The sequence below is a fragment of the Buceros rhinoceros genome, unplaced genomic scaffold (genome assembly GCF_000710305.1).
Source record: "Buceros rhinoceros silvestris isolate BGI_N320 unplaced genomic scaffold, ASM71030v1 scaffold31841, whole genome shotgun sequence".
Lineage (NCBI taxonomy): Eukaryota > Metazoa > Chordata > Aves > Bucerotiformes > Bucerotidae > Buceros > Buceros rhinoceros.
The window spans coordinates 145-12049 of record NW_010396467.1 but is presented as its reverse complement, the minus strand read 5'-3'; the positions used below and the strand labels follow the sequence as shown (position 1 = coordinate 12049).

At 40.1% G+C, this 11905-nt stretch overlaps 1 protein-coding gene across 1 annotated transcript; it reads left to right on the top strand.

Annotated features, from left to right (window-relative positions):
- The first annotated feature begins 397 nt into the window (after positions 1-397).
- Positions 398-7818, top strand: GPALPP1 (GPALPP motifs containing 1). Its single transcript, XM_010145919.1, has 5 exons — positions 398-507; positions 4296-4430; positions 4658-4822; positions 5206-5304; positions 7492-7818. The coding sequence occupies exons 2-5, from the start codon at positions 4338-4340 to the stop codon at positions 7708-7710; spliced, it is 576 nt and encodes a 191-aa protein (XP_010144221.1). The 5' UTR covers positions 398-507; positions 4296-4337; the 3' UTR covers positions 7711-7818.
- Positions 7819-11905: the final 4087 nt, after the last annotated feature.

Here is an 11905-nt window from a genome sequence, read left to right as displayed (position 1 = left end):
AAGGTATATTTGTTGTCCCGCCTTTCATTGCTCTTGAATCTGGTGAAGGAAGCCAGTGAAGAAAAAGTGGATTTCCTTGACTATGTGCTGCAGCTTCCCTGGGTTTTTTGCACCCCAGCTATCTGCAGAGGTCCTCCTGGAAAACAGATAAACTCTTCTTATTCAATTACTTCTGTGGTGTGTGCACAGGGGGCACACTTGACAGGGGGAAGAAGAATCACACTTCTTATCAACTTTTGATTTATAACTTTGTATTAATCTATTACTTTTTTTCTCATGCAGCAAAGAGTGGAAGGCTGTCATTTAATTCATTTAGTGTACTGTCTGTGTTGGTAATGTTACTTTTCTTTTTTTTACCTCCCTCAACTGAAAACCAAATATCCCCCCCCACCCCCAAGGCCCATTATAGGTCCTGCGTTACCTCCTGGCTTTAGGAAACCCTCCCAGGACACCGGAAATAACAGATGTTCCATAGGACCGTCTGTTTCATCAGATTTCCATACCCAGGTTTGTGAAAGCAGAAGCCTTTCATTGTAGTACAAGCTATCTGAAGTGCTTAAATAAGGAGGAGCCTGAAAAAGTCTACTAGATGTACCTTTCAGCATGACAGTTTAATTTTAGACCAGAAAGTGTCTGGCATATTTTTGCCTGAGTCAAAATCTACAAAACCAGTCTTTGGTGCACTTTCTAGCCCAAATCTCCAACCTTCACAAGAATGTGCTAACTGGCAGAAAACCCAGCCAGCTGAAAGAAAAAAAAGTACGACAAAAGGTAAAAAAATAGAAAAAAAAAAAAAAAAAAAGAAAGAGACTGGTCTGGTGGTTGTGATTTCTCGGTTAAACTGATGATGCACTCGCTGAACACAAGAGATCAAGGCACCCTAAGCTGCAGTTACAGGAATTCTTCCTCATGTTTTTCTGTTCTTTTTTTTTTTTTTTTGGTGTGATGTCCTTTGCAATTGAACATCTTGTCAAAGTACAAATTTTGTAAAGACTTTAAAGAAGTAATGCAACCTGTTCAAATGAAAATGTTTACCTATAATTCGTTTGCTGATGGGGGAGCAAAAGGATTGAGGAGTTCACATATCTTCACCTCCTTAAAGTTTATTAGTGGTTGTGTTTAAACAAGTTTGTCCAAAGGAATGCAATCCAGAACGATGTTACAGTGTCACTAATTGTTCTTATCAATAGCAAGATGATACTTGTAACCGGGAGTAAGGTGGAGTAGGACAGCGACACTGACACAATTTTTTGGTTTGTGTTTTTTGACTGTTCTCGTCAGGTTAGGTAAAAAAATAGGTAGAAGTCCTGTAGTCTAAGCCCTAGCTGCAAAATAATGCACATACTGCTAAAGATCATTCAGGAATAAGATGTGTGATAAAATACAGCTAGAAGTATGGGGACAATTCAGCTCCCTAAACATGGACCTCTAGTACCCTTCTGAGGGGTCTGAATCGTCTGCAGGAGGCTGGCAGATAGGGAGTAGCACCTTAGAGAAGGTGGAATCCTCGAGCAGCACCTCTTGAGCCAGGCAGGATACCCTAAGACATCAAAGATGGTGCTGATACAAATGTTCAGGCAGTTGAATCTCTCTCATACTATAACGAACTAAGTATTAATTCCTTATGAGAATTAACAGTTATTCCCTTTATTTCTAAAATACATTTTCAAGGTTAACTCCCAGATACTATGGGACGTAATAGACATGCTAGGAAGGAACGAGGCAAAGGCTGCTCTGGAACTTCACTTTTTTGATTTGTAGTTGCAAAGTCTATCGTTCTCCAGCCTCCTACAGTGTGTGTTGTCATAATCCTCCATGAAGAATGATTGTCTGACATTTTCAAGGTACTCATCATCTTATAATTCCAAATACTGATTAGAGCAATTTATCATAATGACAGATCTCTTGAGGCAGGGATGTCAAAACTGGTCTGCTTATATATTTTACAAACAAAAAAGTATCTTTTCTCCTAAATAGATCTTCTAACATCAGCTTTGTTACAGCTGTTACAGAACTTGCTTATTTTATTTTTTCTCTTCCTAATAATACTTTTTTTACTGTGCTTTTTGCAACTGGACTTGCCTATCCCGCATTGGCCTTTTCAGCCATCAGCGCGCTTGCAGTAAGCGTGGGTAAAGCCCTTCCCAAATCTTCGTCCATGAAGCCAAGCCATGATGATGATGAGTAATTTTTAAATTTTGTTTTCATTTAATTATTTTGTATTCTAGTACAGCTGAAGAGGGAGCCTATTTCCATGCTTAACTTTCTGTTGATTTCCTCTTCAAACTTGAAGGCAGTATTTTTTAATGTTTGTTTAATTTCATCTCGTTTGAGGCAGGTGGTAATGGAGTGAATTGAAATTAAGACTAATGAGAAAGGAAATGAGACTTGCTTCTTCAATTAAAATTCAGCGTGGAATTTGATTTTCATCCTCAACTACTTTACAATTTATTATGGAAGTCATATCTTTGCAGGTTTTCTACTTGTTTGTTCATAGATGGAAGTATTTTACTACCGCGGCTTCTTAGGATGGTTATTCCTCTTTCCTACCAGCTCCTTCTTTAAAAAATAGATAGAGGAAAGGTACTCACCCCGCTTTCTAAAGGTTGAAGCAATATCACAGTGGCAGATAATTAGCAAAAGCTGGTACATGTAGATGTTTTTGAGAAAAATAACGAGAGACGTTGGTGTTACCACCTTGCATCAATGTTTATACATGACCAGCTATTTCTCACAGTTCTCAGTCTTCCAGATCCATTTCATGCAACTGGTCCTGTATCTGTTAAATTGGCTAAGCCTATTCTTGCACTTGTGGTCTGCAGCCATACGTAGCTATGTCTCTTGCAACCTGAAGCTTGTCTTCTCTGCTGTTCATGCCTCTGCTGACTTCTAAGGGCAGACGAGGCCACTTGGCTTGGCTAACTTAGAGCAGTGTCGTTAAAGCACGCTAGTTTCTGTAGCTAATGGCCTACATAGAAGTGAAGTGGCTTATTCCACACCTGTGGTCTTCCTTAGCCGAAATCCCTCTACAGCAGTGAGATGCCAGCCAGAAGCAGCCTGTTAGGCTTGAACTCAGTGTAGCAGGACACCTCTCCTCTTCTCCTTTCACTCATCCTCCATTCCCCATGCTCCCAGTAGGTGACTTTTCTGGTGAGGTTCTGAACTGTGCTCTTGTATTCTCCACTGGGTGACCGCTGCCTTAGTTTACAGAGAAGGCTCCTCATATTGTTTTTCCATTGCACATTGCTCTTGAACCCTTATTTTCTCTGATGGTGTCATATTTTGGTTCTAGGCTGTCCAGATGGTAACCAAAGTTTGGCATGACAAAAACAAGCTATTCCCCCCCCTCCCCTCCTCCTTCTCCCTCCTTCATTTGAAACTTCTTTGCCACCACCTTATATTCTCAGGTAATGCTTGGTGTTTCCTGTCACAGCCTCATCACCATCCTACTCCCATTGCTTTGTCACTCACATTCAGACTGTAGTTAAATCTTTTCACTTTTGTAGATATTGGGCACCTCAGTTTTTCTTCCAGGTCATGGTGGCATCACCATTTTCTGTCTAGTTCTGCCTTTATCCACATCTGTACTGTTCTAATGTGGAGGGACCTGTGAGCTTTCTGTACAACCCCCAGCTCCACAAAAATTCTTATTAACATCTAGTCCCTTTCAAACTTAGTTTTTTGAGCCGTTCTCCAAACAATTGTTTAGGATGCAGTGTCAGAAGGGGTGAAAGAGGCAAGTGACACAACCAAGAGATTAGACTGGTAGATACTGTACACCCAGGGCTGTAGCACTGTGCATGCCACTGTACCCGAGCTCACATGTTAATCTTCCCAGCGTCCTTGCAGAATCTGAGCTCGGGACAGTTCTCGATGCAGCGTGAAGTTGCAGTTATTACGGAGGTGCATCCGAATGTTGCGAGTGGTGGTAAAGCCCCAAGTATCAAAGATGCATGCCTGTGTGTTTCAGATTTACCCACAGTCACAGAGACTATGTGGCTGCATGCAGAGCAGTGTGAAGTAGGAGGACATCGTGTATTGCCACTGTGTTTACCAGCAGTTTTGCCTCAAACAATAGATGGTGCTTTTTGAAACATGGAGACTAAGTTTCCATATTGAAGTGCTAGAACAGGTCTAAGCGGGAGTTTTAATCCAGGGTTTTGTTGTCTGACTGGCAAATGCATTGTGTTAGGTTTATATGCTCTTCTAGACAAAATGATGCTAATCCTATGAAGCTAAAATGTTTCTTGATGGTCTTAGCACTGTGGCTGAGAGAAATGTTTTATTTTTGGAAGGTAACAGATAGTAGTGAGGAAGAGGACAATCTTATTGGCCCAATGCCTGCAAAAGGACCAGTGGAATCTGATGTGACTAAAGAATTTGAACGCAGAGCTCAGAGAATGAAGGAAAAACTTACTTCAGCAGGCACTGTAAGTTGGATTTCTTAATTTCTGTTCTTTTGTTGCTGGAGCGTAATTGAGTTTTTCTTTGCTTATTTCTCTGTGGACCCAGTTGCAGTTCTGCTCAGGATGCTAAGTGTTTGCAATTGTTAGGAAAAATCTATGACTTCTGCTGGAAGCTAAGAGATTCAGACAGTAACTGTTGATTTATGCTTTCTTCCTCTCCCCCCCGCCTCCTCACCCTTCCTTTTGTAAAGGATGAACCCAAGCAAGTTACTAGGGAATCGTGGATGACAGAGCTTCCACCTGAATTGAAAAACTTTGGATTTGGCCCAAGAACATTCAAGAGAAGAGCTGATGACAAATCAGGTGATAGATCTATTTGGACAGATACTCCAGCTGACAGAGAGAGAAAAGCCAAGGTGAGCATTTATTCCTATACACCTGCAGGCAGTATGTACATTGTTGGTATTCTCTGAAAGCAAAGTAAAGGTACCCTGACCTGTTTCCAGATTTTTCTTTTCTTTGTTGTCAAAACTTACTAATTGAAGCTTAAAGGTAAAGGCAAGGAAATAACATTCATGTAACACTGATATTCATGTATTCTCCCTCCCTTCTACAGTAGTCGGGTACTCTGTATCAGCTCGTTGAATTTCCAGTTACAGTGTGTCCAGTTTCTTTTTATCAAGCGGAGCAAGAAATACCCAGTGGCCTCTGTCGTGGCCTTTAAAGTAAATATAGATTTCCTTGCTTCTTACTCAGACATTCTGATTACTATAGTGTGTGATTTGCTTCTACTCCTTAGGAGAGAGAAGAGGCAAAAAAGTCAACCAGTAAGGATAATGAAGAAATTGTGTTATCTGGGAGAGACAAGAGACTTGTTGAGCAGGTGACTTCGTACAATGTAAGTGTAATAGCAGTGCACTTCCTTCTCCTGCGTTTCCTTTAATTCTTCACTTTTTCCTTCTGGTTCTCATTTCTAGCACCGCTGCTTTTCATAGCAGTGCCACTGCAGTCTTCCCTTTTAGTGCCCAAAGCTACTGCTGTTGAAGTCATTAGTACTTCAAAAGAGCAGGCTTGGGTTCTCAAGCTGCGGCTGAAAACGATGTGACAGCATTGGGGTTTGTGTATTGTGTCTCAGTTTTAGGTGGTGTGTTCCTTTAAATCACCATCACGTCAGGATGTAGCTGCTGAGAGTAGATGACCTTGTAACTAAATATTAGCTTGCTTCACTGAATCACCAACACGCCAAGAATAAAACAGCAGTAAAGGTTTAACTTTTAGGACAGAAAAAACTAAAAGCAGCTTGATGGGCTGAGCAGATCAATGCATTAATTACACTGTGTAATTAATTACGTTAACTGCTCATTACAACGGCATTATTACATGAAGTTTTCATCAGTCTCTGCAGAAGCAGGTAACTTTCACAGACAGATGTTGATTACTAGAAATCTAACTCCACATCACATTCTCGCTCACTTTTCTGTCTGCCAGCCCCGTCTACCAAAGTATATGGACTATTGCCTGCCTTACCACTGGTGGTTCCAGTTCTTCCCTAACTCATGGCCTGAAGTCTAACGGAAGGCAGCCTGGTCTCTTGAGAGATGATTAACTTGAGAGTCACAGCCTTCGCTTATATTACGATTGAAGTTTGTCTGGCACTTTTAATAATTTATTTGCAGTTCATTAAGTCATGTGTCCCTCTTGAATTAGGGGCTTGCAAATCCAGAGCCATTAGTATACTGTCTTAAATTTCTTCTGTATTGTCTGTTTCTACTGTCATTATGATTATAGGAGAATAATTTTCATGTAAAACTACGGATTTTGCTCTGCATTGTTGCTAGAATAAAGCATATAAAGGCCTTTATTATTGTTCCTAATGTTAATGGAGTTCTCTCAAAAAAAGTTGAAGACTTCTTGTTCAAGACCTTCTTGGTTTGTTGTGGTGTTTTTTTTTTTTTAATCAGGTATTTTCCAATTTTCAGGTAGTTGTGGGTTTTTTCTTTTGAAGTTTTTTCCTCTGGTCTTTCCTATTCCTTTCTCTGCTGACCTTTATCAAGGATAATTTCGTAGAACAGGAGCTTTAATTCTATTAAAATAGTTTTTTACAGTTACTTCCTTCAGAGCTGATGACATATAGATTCTCTGGTGCAATTCTGTCAACGCTGATGCAGTTATACCATGAATAAATATTTTTAATTTTCTGTTTTCCATGAGAATAATTTCTTATGTCATGTATCAATTATTATTTGCATGTGTGATCTGTAGATGTTTGCACTGGGAGGGAAGGAAAATGAATCTTTGGAATAAAGATCTGGTGCGCTTAGGATAAAACAGCTGCTCATCTTTTGTCCTTTCTGATGAGAGAATTGGTTTGTAATTATTTGAGGCTGAGAAATTGCCTAATTAAGGATGCGCAGGTATATTTTTACTTGAGTGAAGGAGGGACCACGTAGTCTTGCAGGATCTAGTACTGCTCCTGTGTGAAATCAGCAGAAGTTTTATGTTGTATTTGGGCTGGATTGTGGTCTTTAAAAAAGACAACTGAAGTCCTTGACTTGTCAAAACACATGCATTAGCTCAAACCTGTGACTTTGTCCTGAGGCGAGTACTGAAAGGTTAGGAGCACACATTAAGAACACAATAGTGTGTGAGAGTAAGATCGAAAGGGTGTCTAGCTTGTTCCTGCCCCTAGCAGCAACCAGAACCAGGGGAGGTGTGTAAGAAACTGGGCCTGCCCTGTGAGATATTTCTCTTGGCATGCCTCCATTTGTCTCTGCTAATAATGGCAGAACAACCTAAATTATAAAAATACTGCAAAAGAAATATCAATCTCCACTGTCTATGGAGATTCAACAATATTATGGGTATCTTTAACATCAGTGAGTTAGTAGTATTTCATTCAGCACAGACAAGACTACATGTGCTTTCTGCTCTGTGTATGCTTAATTTATCATTCTGTTCTCCAGTTACTAAGCTGTTGTCTTTTCCCAGAATTTTTAGCTTTCCTAATTCCAGTCTTAGGATTTGGATTTTCTGTACATTGTTGGTATTTTGTAATACTTCCTCTTCCTTCTTCCCATCTTTCCAGGAGTCAAAGAGGTCAGAATCTCTCATGGACATCCATCAGAAAAGGCTAAAGAGCAAAGCGTCTGAAGAAAAGAACAAACCTCAAGAAAGAAGGCCGTTTGACCGAGACCAGGATCTCAAAGTCAATCGATTTGATGAAGCACAAAAGAAAGCTCTTATAAGAAAATCCAGAGATCTGAATACTAAATTTGAGCACAGTAAAGGCAATATGTTTTTGTAACATAAAAGCATGAAGGGTTTTTGAAGTCAACTAAACTTTGAATACTTATTTTTTTAAGTATTTTTCTGTAAATATTTGTATGCAAAATAAATATCCTGATGTTTAGCTGTTTTTCCTTGTCTGTAAATACTCTGTTAGGGAGGAGCATCTGTACTAAACTAGTAAAGGAAAGTCCTGTATAAAAAAAGTATTGTAAATTTGCTGCTTTAAATACTGATTTTTTTTTTTTTTTTTATTTTGATAGCATAAAACCAATTAATTATAACAAGTATTATTTTAAGGAGCTCTAGATTTGCTCTTGCAATGGAGTTGGCAGTTTCCCCCTTTCTCCTGCTGTCCTTAAGATACTCTTGCGGAGCCTGGCCTGAGGGCCATGGAGAAATTGCCCTTTCAGCTTGTGGGCAAGACCCTGCTTGACTTGAGTTCCTGCGGGGGAGTAGAAACTCAAGTGGCAGCTTTTCTGTCTGCCCAGTGCTTTTTGTTTCTGTGGATCTGTCTGTACATAAATACAGGTTTATATGTATGCAGTATAATTTCTGTACTATAGCAGGAAGAGCTAGTTCTGGTAGAAGTAATAAAACCTCAACCTCTGCAGATTTATTTATAAAATGGTAGAATACAAGAAGAGAAAATCTGAGTTTTGATTTGGAGGGCTTATAATCAGAAAATCCATCTCTTAAGCAAATACAATGTGAAAATCAAATCAAAATAATTTTGTCAGATAATTTGCAGAGCAGAACAGCTCTTTGGTATAAAAAAGGAAATAAATCTGACATTTAAATAATGTACATCCATGCTTGGAGTTTTTTAGCTCTTGTATGTGTGCAGAGCATCTCAGGTGAGAGTTGTGTTACTTATTAAAGTTAGACTTGTGCTTTCATCCTTTTTCTCTGGAGTAATGTCTGGGATCCTGTTTCAGGAGTTACTGAAAGTATCTGTATATGAAAATAATTGTATTGACGAGAACCTGGCAAGTTGTTAGGAAGTGTGACACATTTTGTGTATTAAATACCATAGGATTCGCTGTAATTTGAACAAAGGCAGTGTCTGGGTTGATCGTGTTACTGGAACAGTGACCCAATAAGCCCAGAAAAGAATGCCTAAAAACTTGGACTTATTTTATTGCATGTGTGTGTGAGCCGAAGGCACAGCCTCCACGTGCTGAGAAGCCTTGGAGAATTTTCAGTGTCACAAATACGTGCATAAAATACAGATACTGTTGGTGGTTTTTTTTTTTTAATAGACAATTTATTTTGCCATCTGAAAGAATCTGCTACCTTCAGGACACAGAGGGATTGCTTTTGGTTTATGTTTGTTTTTTCTTCAATCAGTTTTGAGTTTCTGAGCCTTTTTGTTTTAAGGTGAGAGGAGGGTTTAAACAAGGGTTATTCATTTTTTCTCCCCTAAACCAGACTTCTCTTAGTGCCTTGTGCTTTGTTGCCTCAGCCAGCAAGGCCTCACTATGTTTCTGCCTTTTCAGTTGTCTCCTTCTCCTTTTTGGTGGGCTCGTCTGCACTGCGGGTTCAATAACATCTCCAGCTATTCAGCAAACGTAGATTTCTTAACGGGAAAGGGAATATTAGGAATGTTTGGGGGATTTTTCAGGCAACTAAAGCAGTGACAGGGTGAGCATTGCCTGACTAGCTAAATCTTCATGGCTGACAAAAAAATGATCCTTACACCTACTTTTGGAAAACCCTACTGCCTGATAATAGTGGAAAGAGCTGATCTCAAGAGCACGTCACTCAGGCAAGTCTGTAGCAGGGACGAGGGCTGCTTTTATTAAGGTTTTGGTGGTGTTACAAGCTTCATCTTAATTTTTGTTCTTTGGACCCTCCTCCTCCAGACTGAGGACTGGTCATCAGAGGGCCAGATCTTGCTATCCAGCTCCATCCCCGCTCTTTGCTCACTGCTCTGCCCGGGCCCCTCCCAGGCTCCTGCCCGCTCCAAGGACATGTTTGAGCGGACTCCGGGGTGTTGCTCAGGAGGAGAGTTCTTGTAGTGGGAGCGCAGGCAGCCCCTCGTGGTGGTGCGGCAGTACCGTACACCTCCGTGTGTGGAATGTGCGGTTCTCGTCAGCAAAGCCTCCATGTGAGTTGGGAATGTGTGTGCTCTCCTCTGCTTAATCTTTTTTTTCCACTCTGAAGCAGCCTCTCAAACTCGATGAAATCTGTGTTACGACCTTGAGATAGGGGGAACGTGGAATTGTTGAGAGTTCAAATTAAGCTTTTCATTACTTTGTGTAAATGGAGTGAACTTTTGAATTGCACTAATACACAAACTAATCTCCTTTTACTGATGCCAAACCTTTCCCTCAAGCAGCCATTAAACAGTAATTCAGTAAATTACAAGCTCTGTAAGCTTTTGTGGGAAAAGATGAGCTGTCCTTCACAATTTGGACAAGCTGTAAAGTATTCCTGCAGAAATGTTTGCAAGTGATTTTTTTTTTTTTTTTTTTTTTTTTTTTTTTTTTTTTTTCAGAATCTCATTTGAAAAACCAGAATTTATTTCACAGAAAATCTTCACCATAATTACTATGCAGTGTTTCTGGTAACCGGCTCCTGATGCAGATTTAATGGATTCTACTGCTGTTCTGCACTGCCAGCTGTTGTCGCAGCCTATCGACTCCAGGCACACCAGGAAACCCTGTTTTGAAAAAACAGGAAAAAAAGAAAATCGGGGAGGTTTTCCTGGATGTGAGAAGCCTATCAACCTGGATTTTAAAGTTCTTGCCTTTGTTTTATGCTGGTATAAATACCATCTATAAATACTTATGTTAAAAATTTCTGCTCAAGAGTAGGATCCTCCTCCTCCTAGGTGTGGAATTAACAGCAAAGTCAGAAAAAAAATGTTTAAGAGGAATTTTAAGGAATATTCTAATAACAAAATAAAAAAGCAACTTTTATGTCTGCTGTTACTAAGGGACACTTAAAAGCAATAAAGACATTTAAAGAAAACTTACTGATTTCTTTGTATATATGTTCAGAATGAAATATTGAGCTACCATGATGTTTGATCTGGAAAATTTTGTTAGAATATGGTATAGCAATACCGTCACCTGAGGAAATCTCTACTCTTGGGATTTAAACACCTATTTATGGAGAGTTATTTTTTGCTTCTGCCGTTGCAGTCAGTGAATGTACTGTGCGTGTTGGGTTTTCTGGATGAAGCGTGTTTCCCAAATAATAAACAGCAACAGAAATTAATGTTATTTAGGGCTTGGATGGTGTCATGGACAAAAGTGGCATTGTCAAAATAGCTTGCTTGCTTCTCAAAAGAAATACCGAGATGAAACACTGGAAGATGAAACATCATTTGGAAACAGATTTTTCCGCATAAAAGAAGTTCCAAAATGCTCTAGAGGGCTTCAGGAATTCAGGGCTGCTTGTGCACAGGGTCTTGTTTTGTTTCTGAAATACAAAATTTGTTATTTGTGTCCAGCCAATTACAAAGTGTATGTTGATTTAAGTGAAAACTTTCTGTACGTGCATCCTTAACTTCAGCCGCCCCACGTGCATGTATTTTTTAACTGCGTGATTACTTAATTCCTAAATAAAGCACAGGAATGTGATAAACCCCACTGCTCTTGGAAATTATACCCATTCTGAATCAGTGTGGCAAATTAAGCCTTATTTAAAAATAAAAAAGAAGTCTTTCTTTTAGAGTGTGAACTTAAGGTCTTGAGGAGACAGCAGCACAGACTGTCACTTCAGCGGCTGCAGCTGTGACTTCGTCTAAATAAGCAATCCAAACATAAATATTCAAAAGCAATGTTCATAAGCAGACTTCAGAGGGAGAAAAAAAGGCAAGTGGGTGGCCCAGGCACTCGGCTGCTTAACACTGCAGTCCTTCGTGTCACTTGGTAGGGTTGTAGCCACGTGTGCTTGAGCTCGTACACCTGACCGGGAGTTTTACAACTCCCAAGCCTTGGGGCAAATTATGTATTCTCTTTGTCTCTCTTGAGGAGTCTGGCTCCCTACCTTTGCCAGTAGGCTTGATGTACATCAGCAAACACTTTTTCCTGTGTGTTAACTTGTGAGAGCCCTGAAGGAGCTGCTGCACCTCCCTCTGTCGGTCCTCAGGCTGGCCCGGCTCTAAGAGCCAGCCAGCTGTGGAGCTGAGCAGCTGCCCGTTCACGTTTCCTAGGATCTGTCCTCAGATCTTGAAGGCCTGTGTGGGGTTGCCATCCATCACC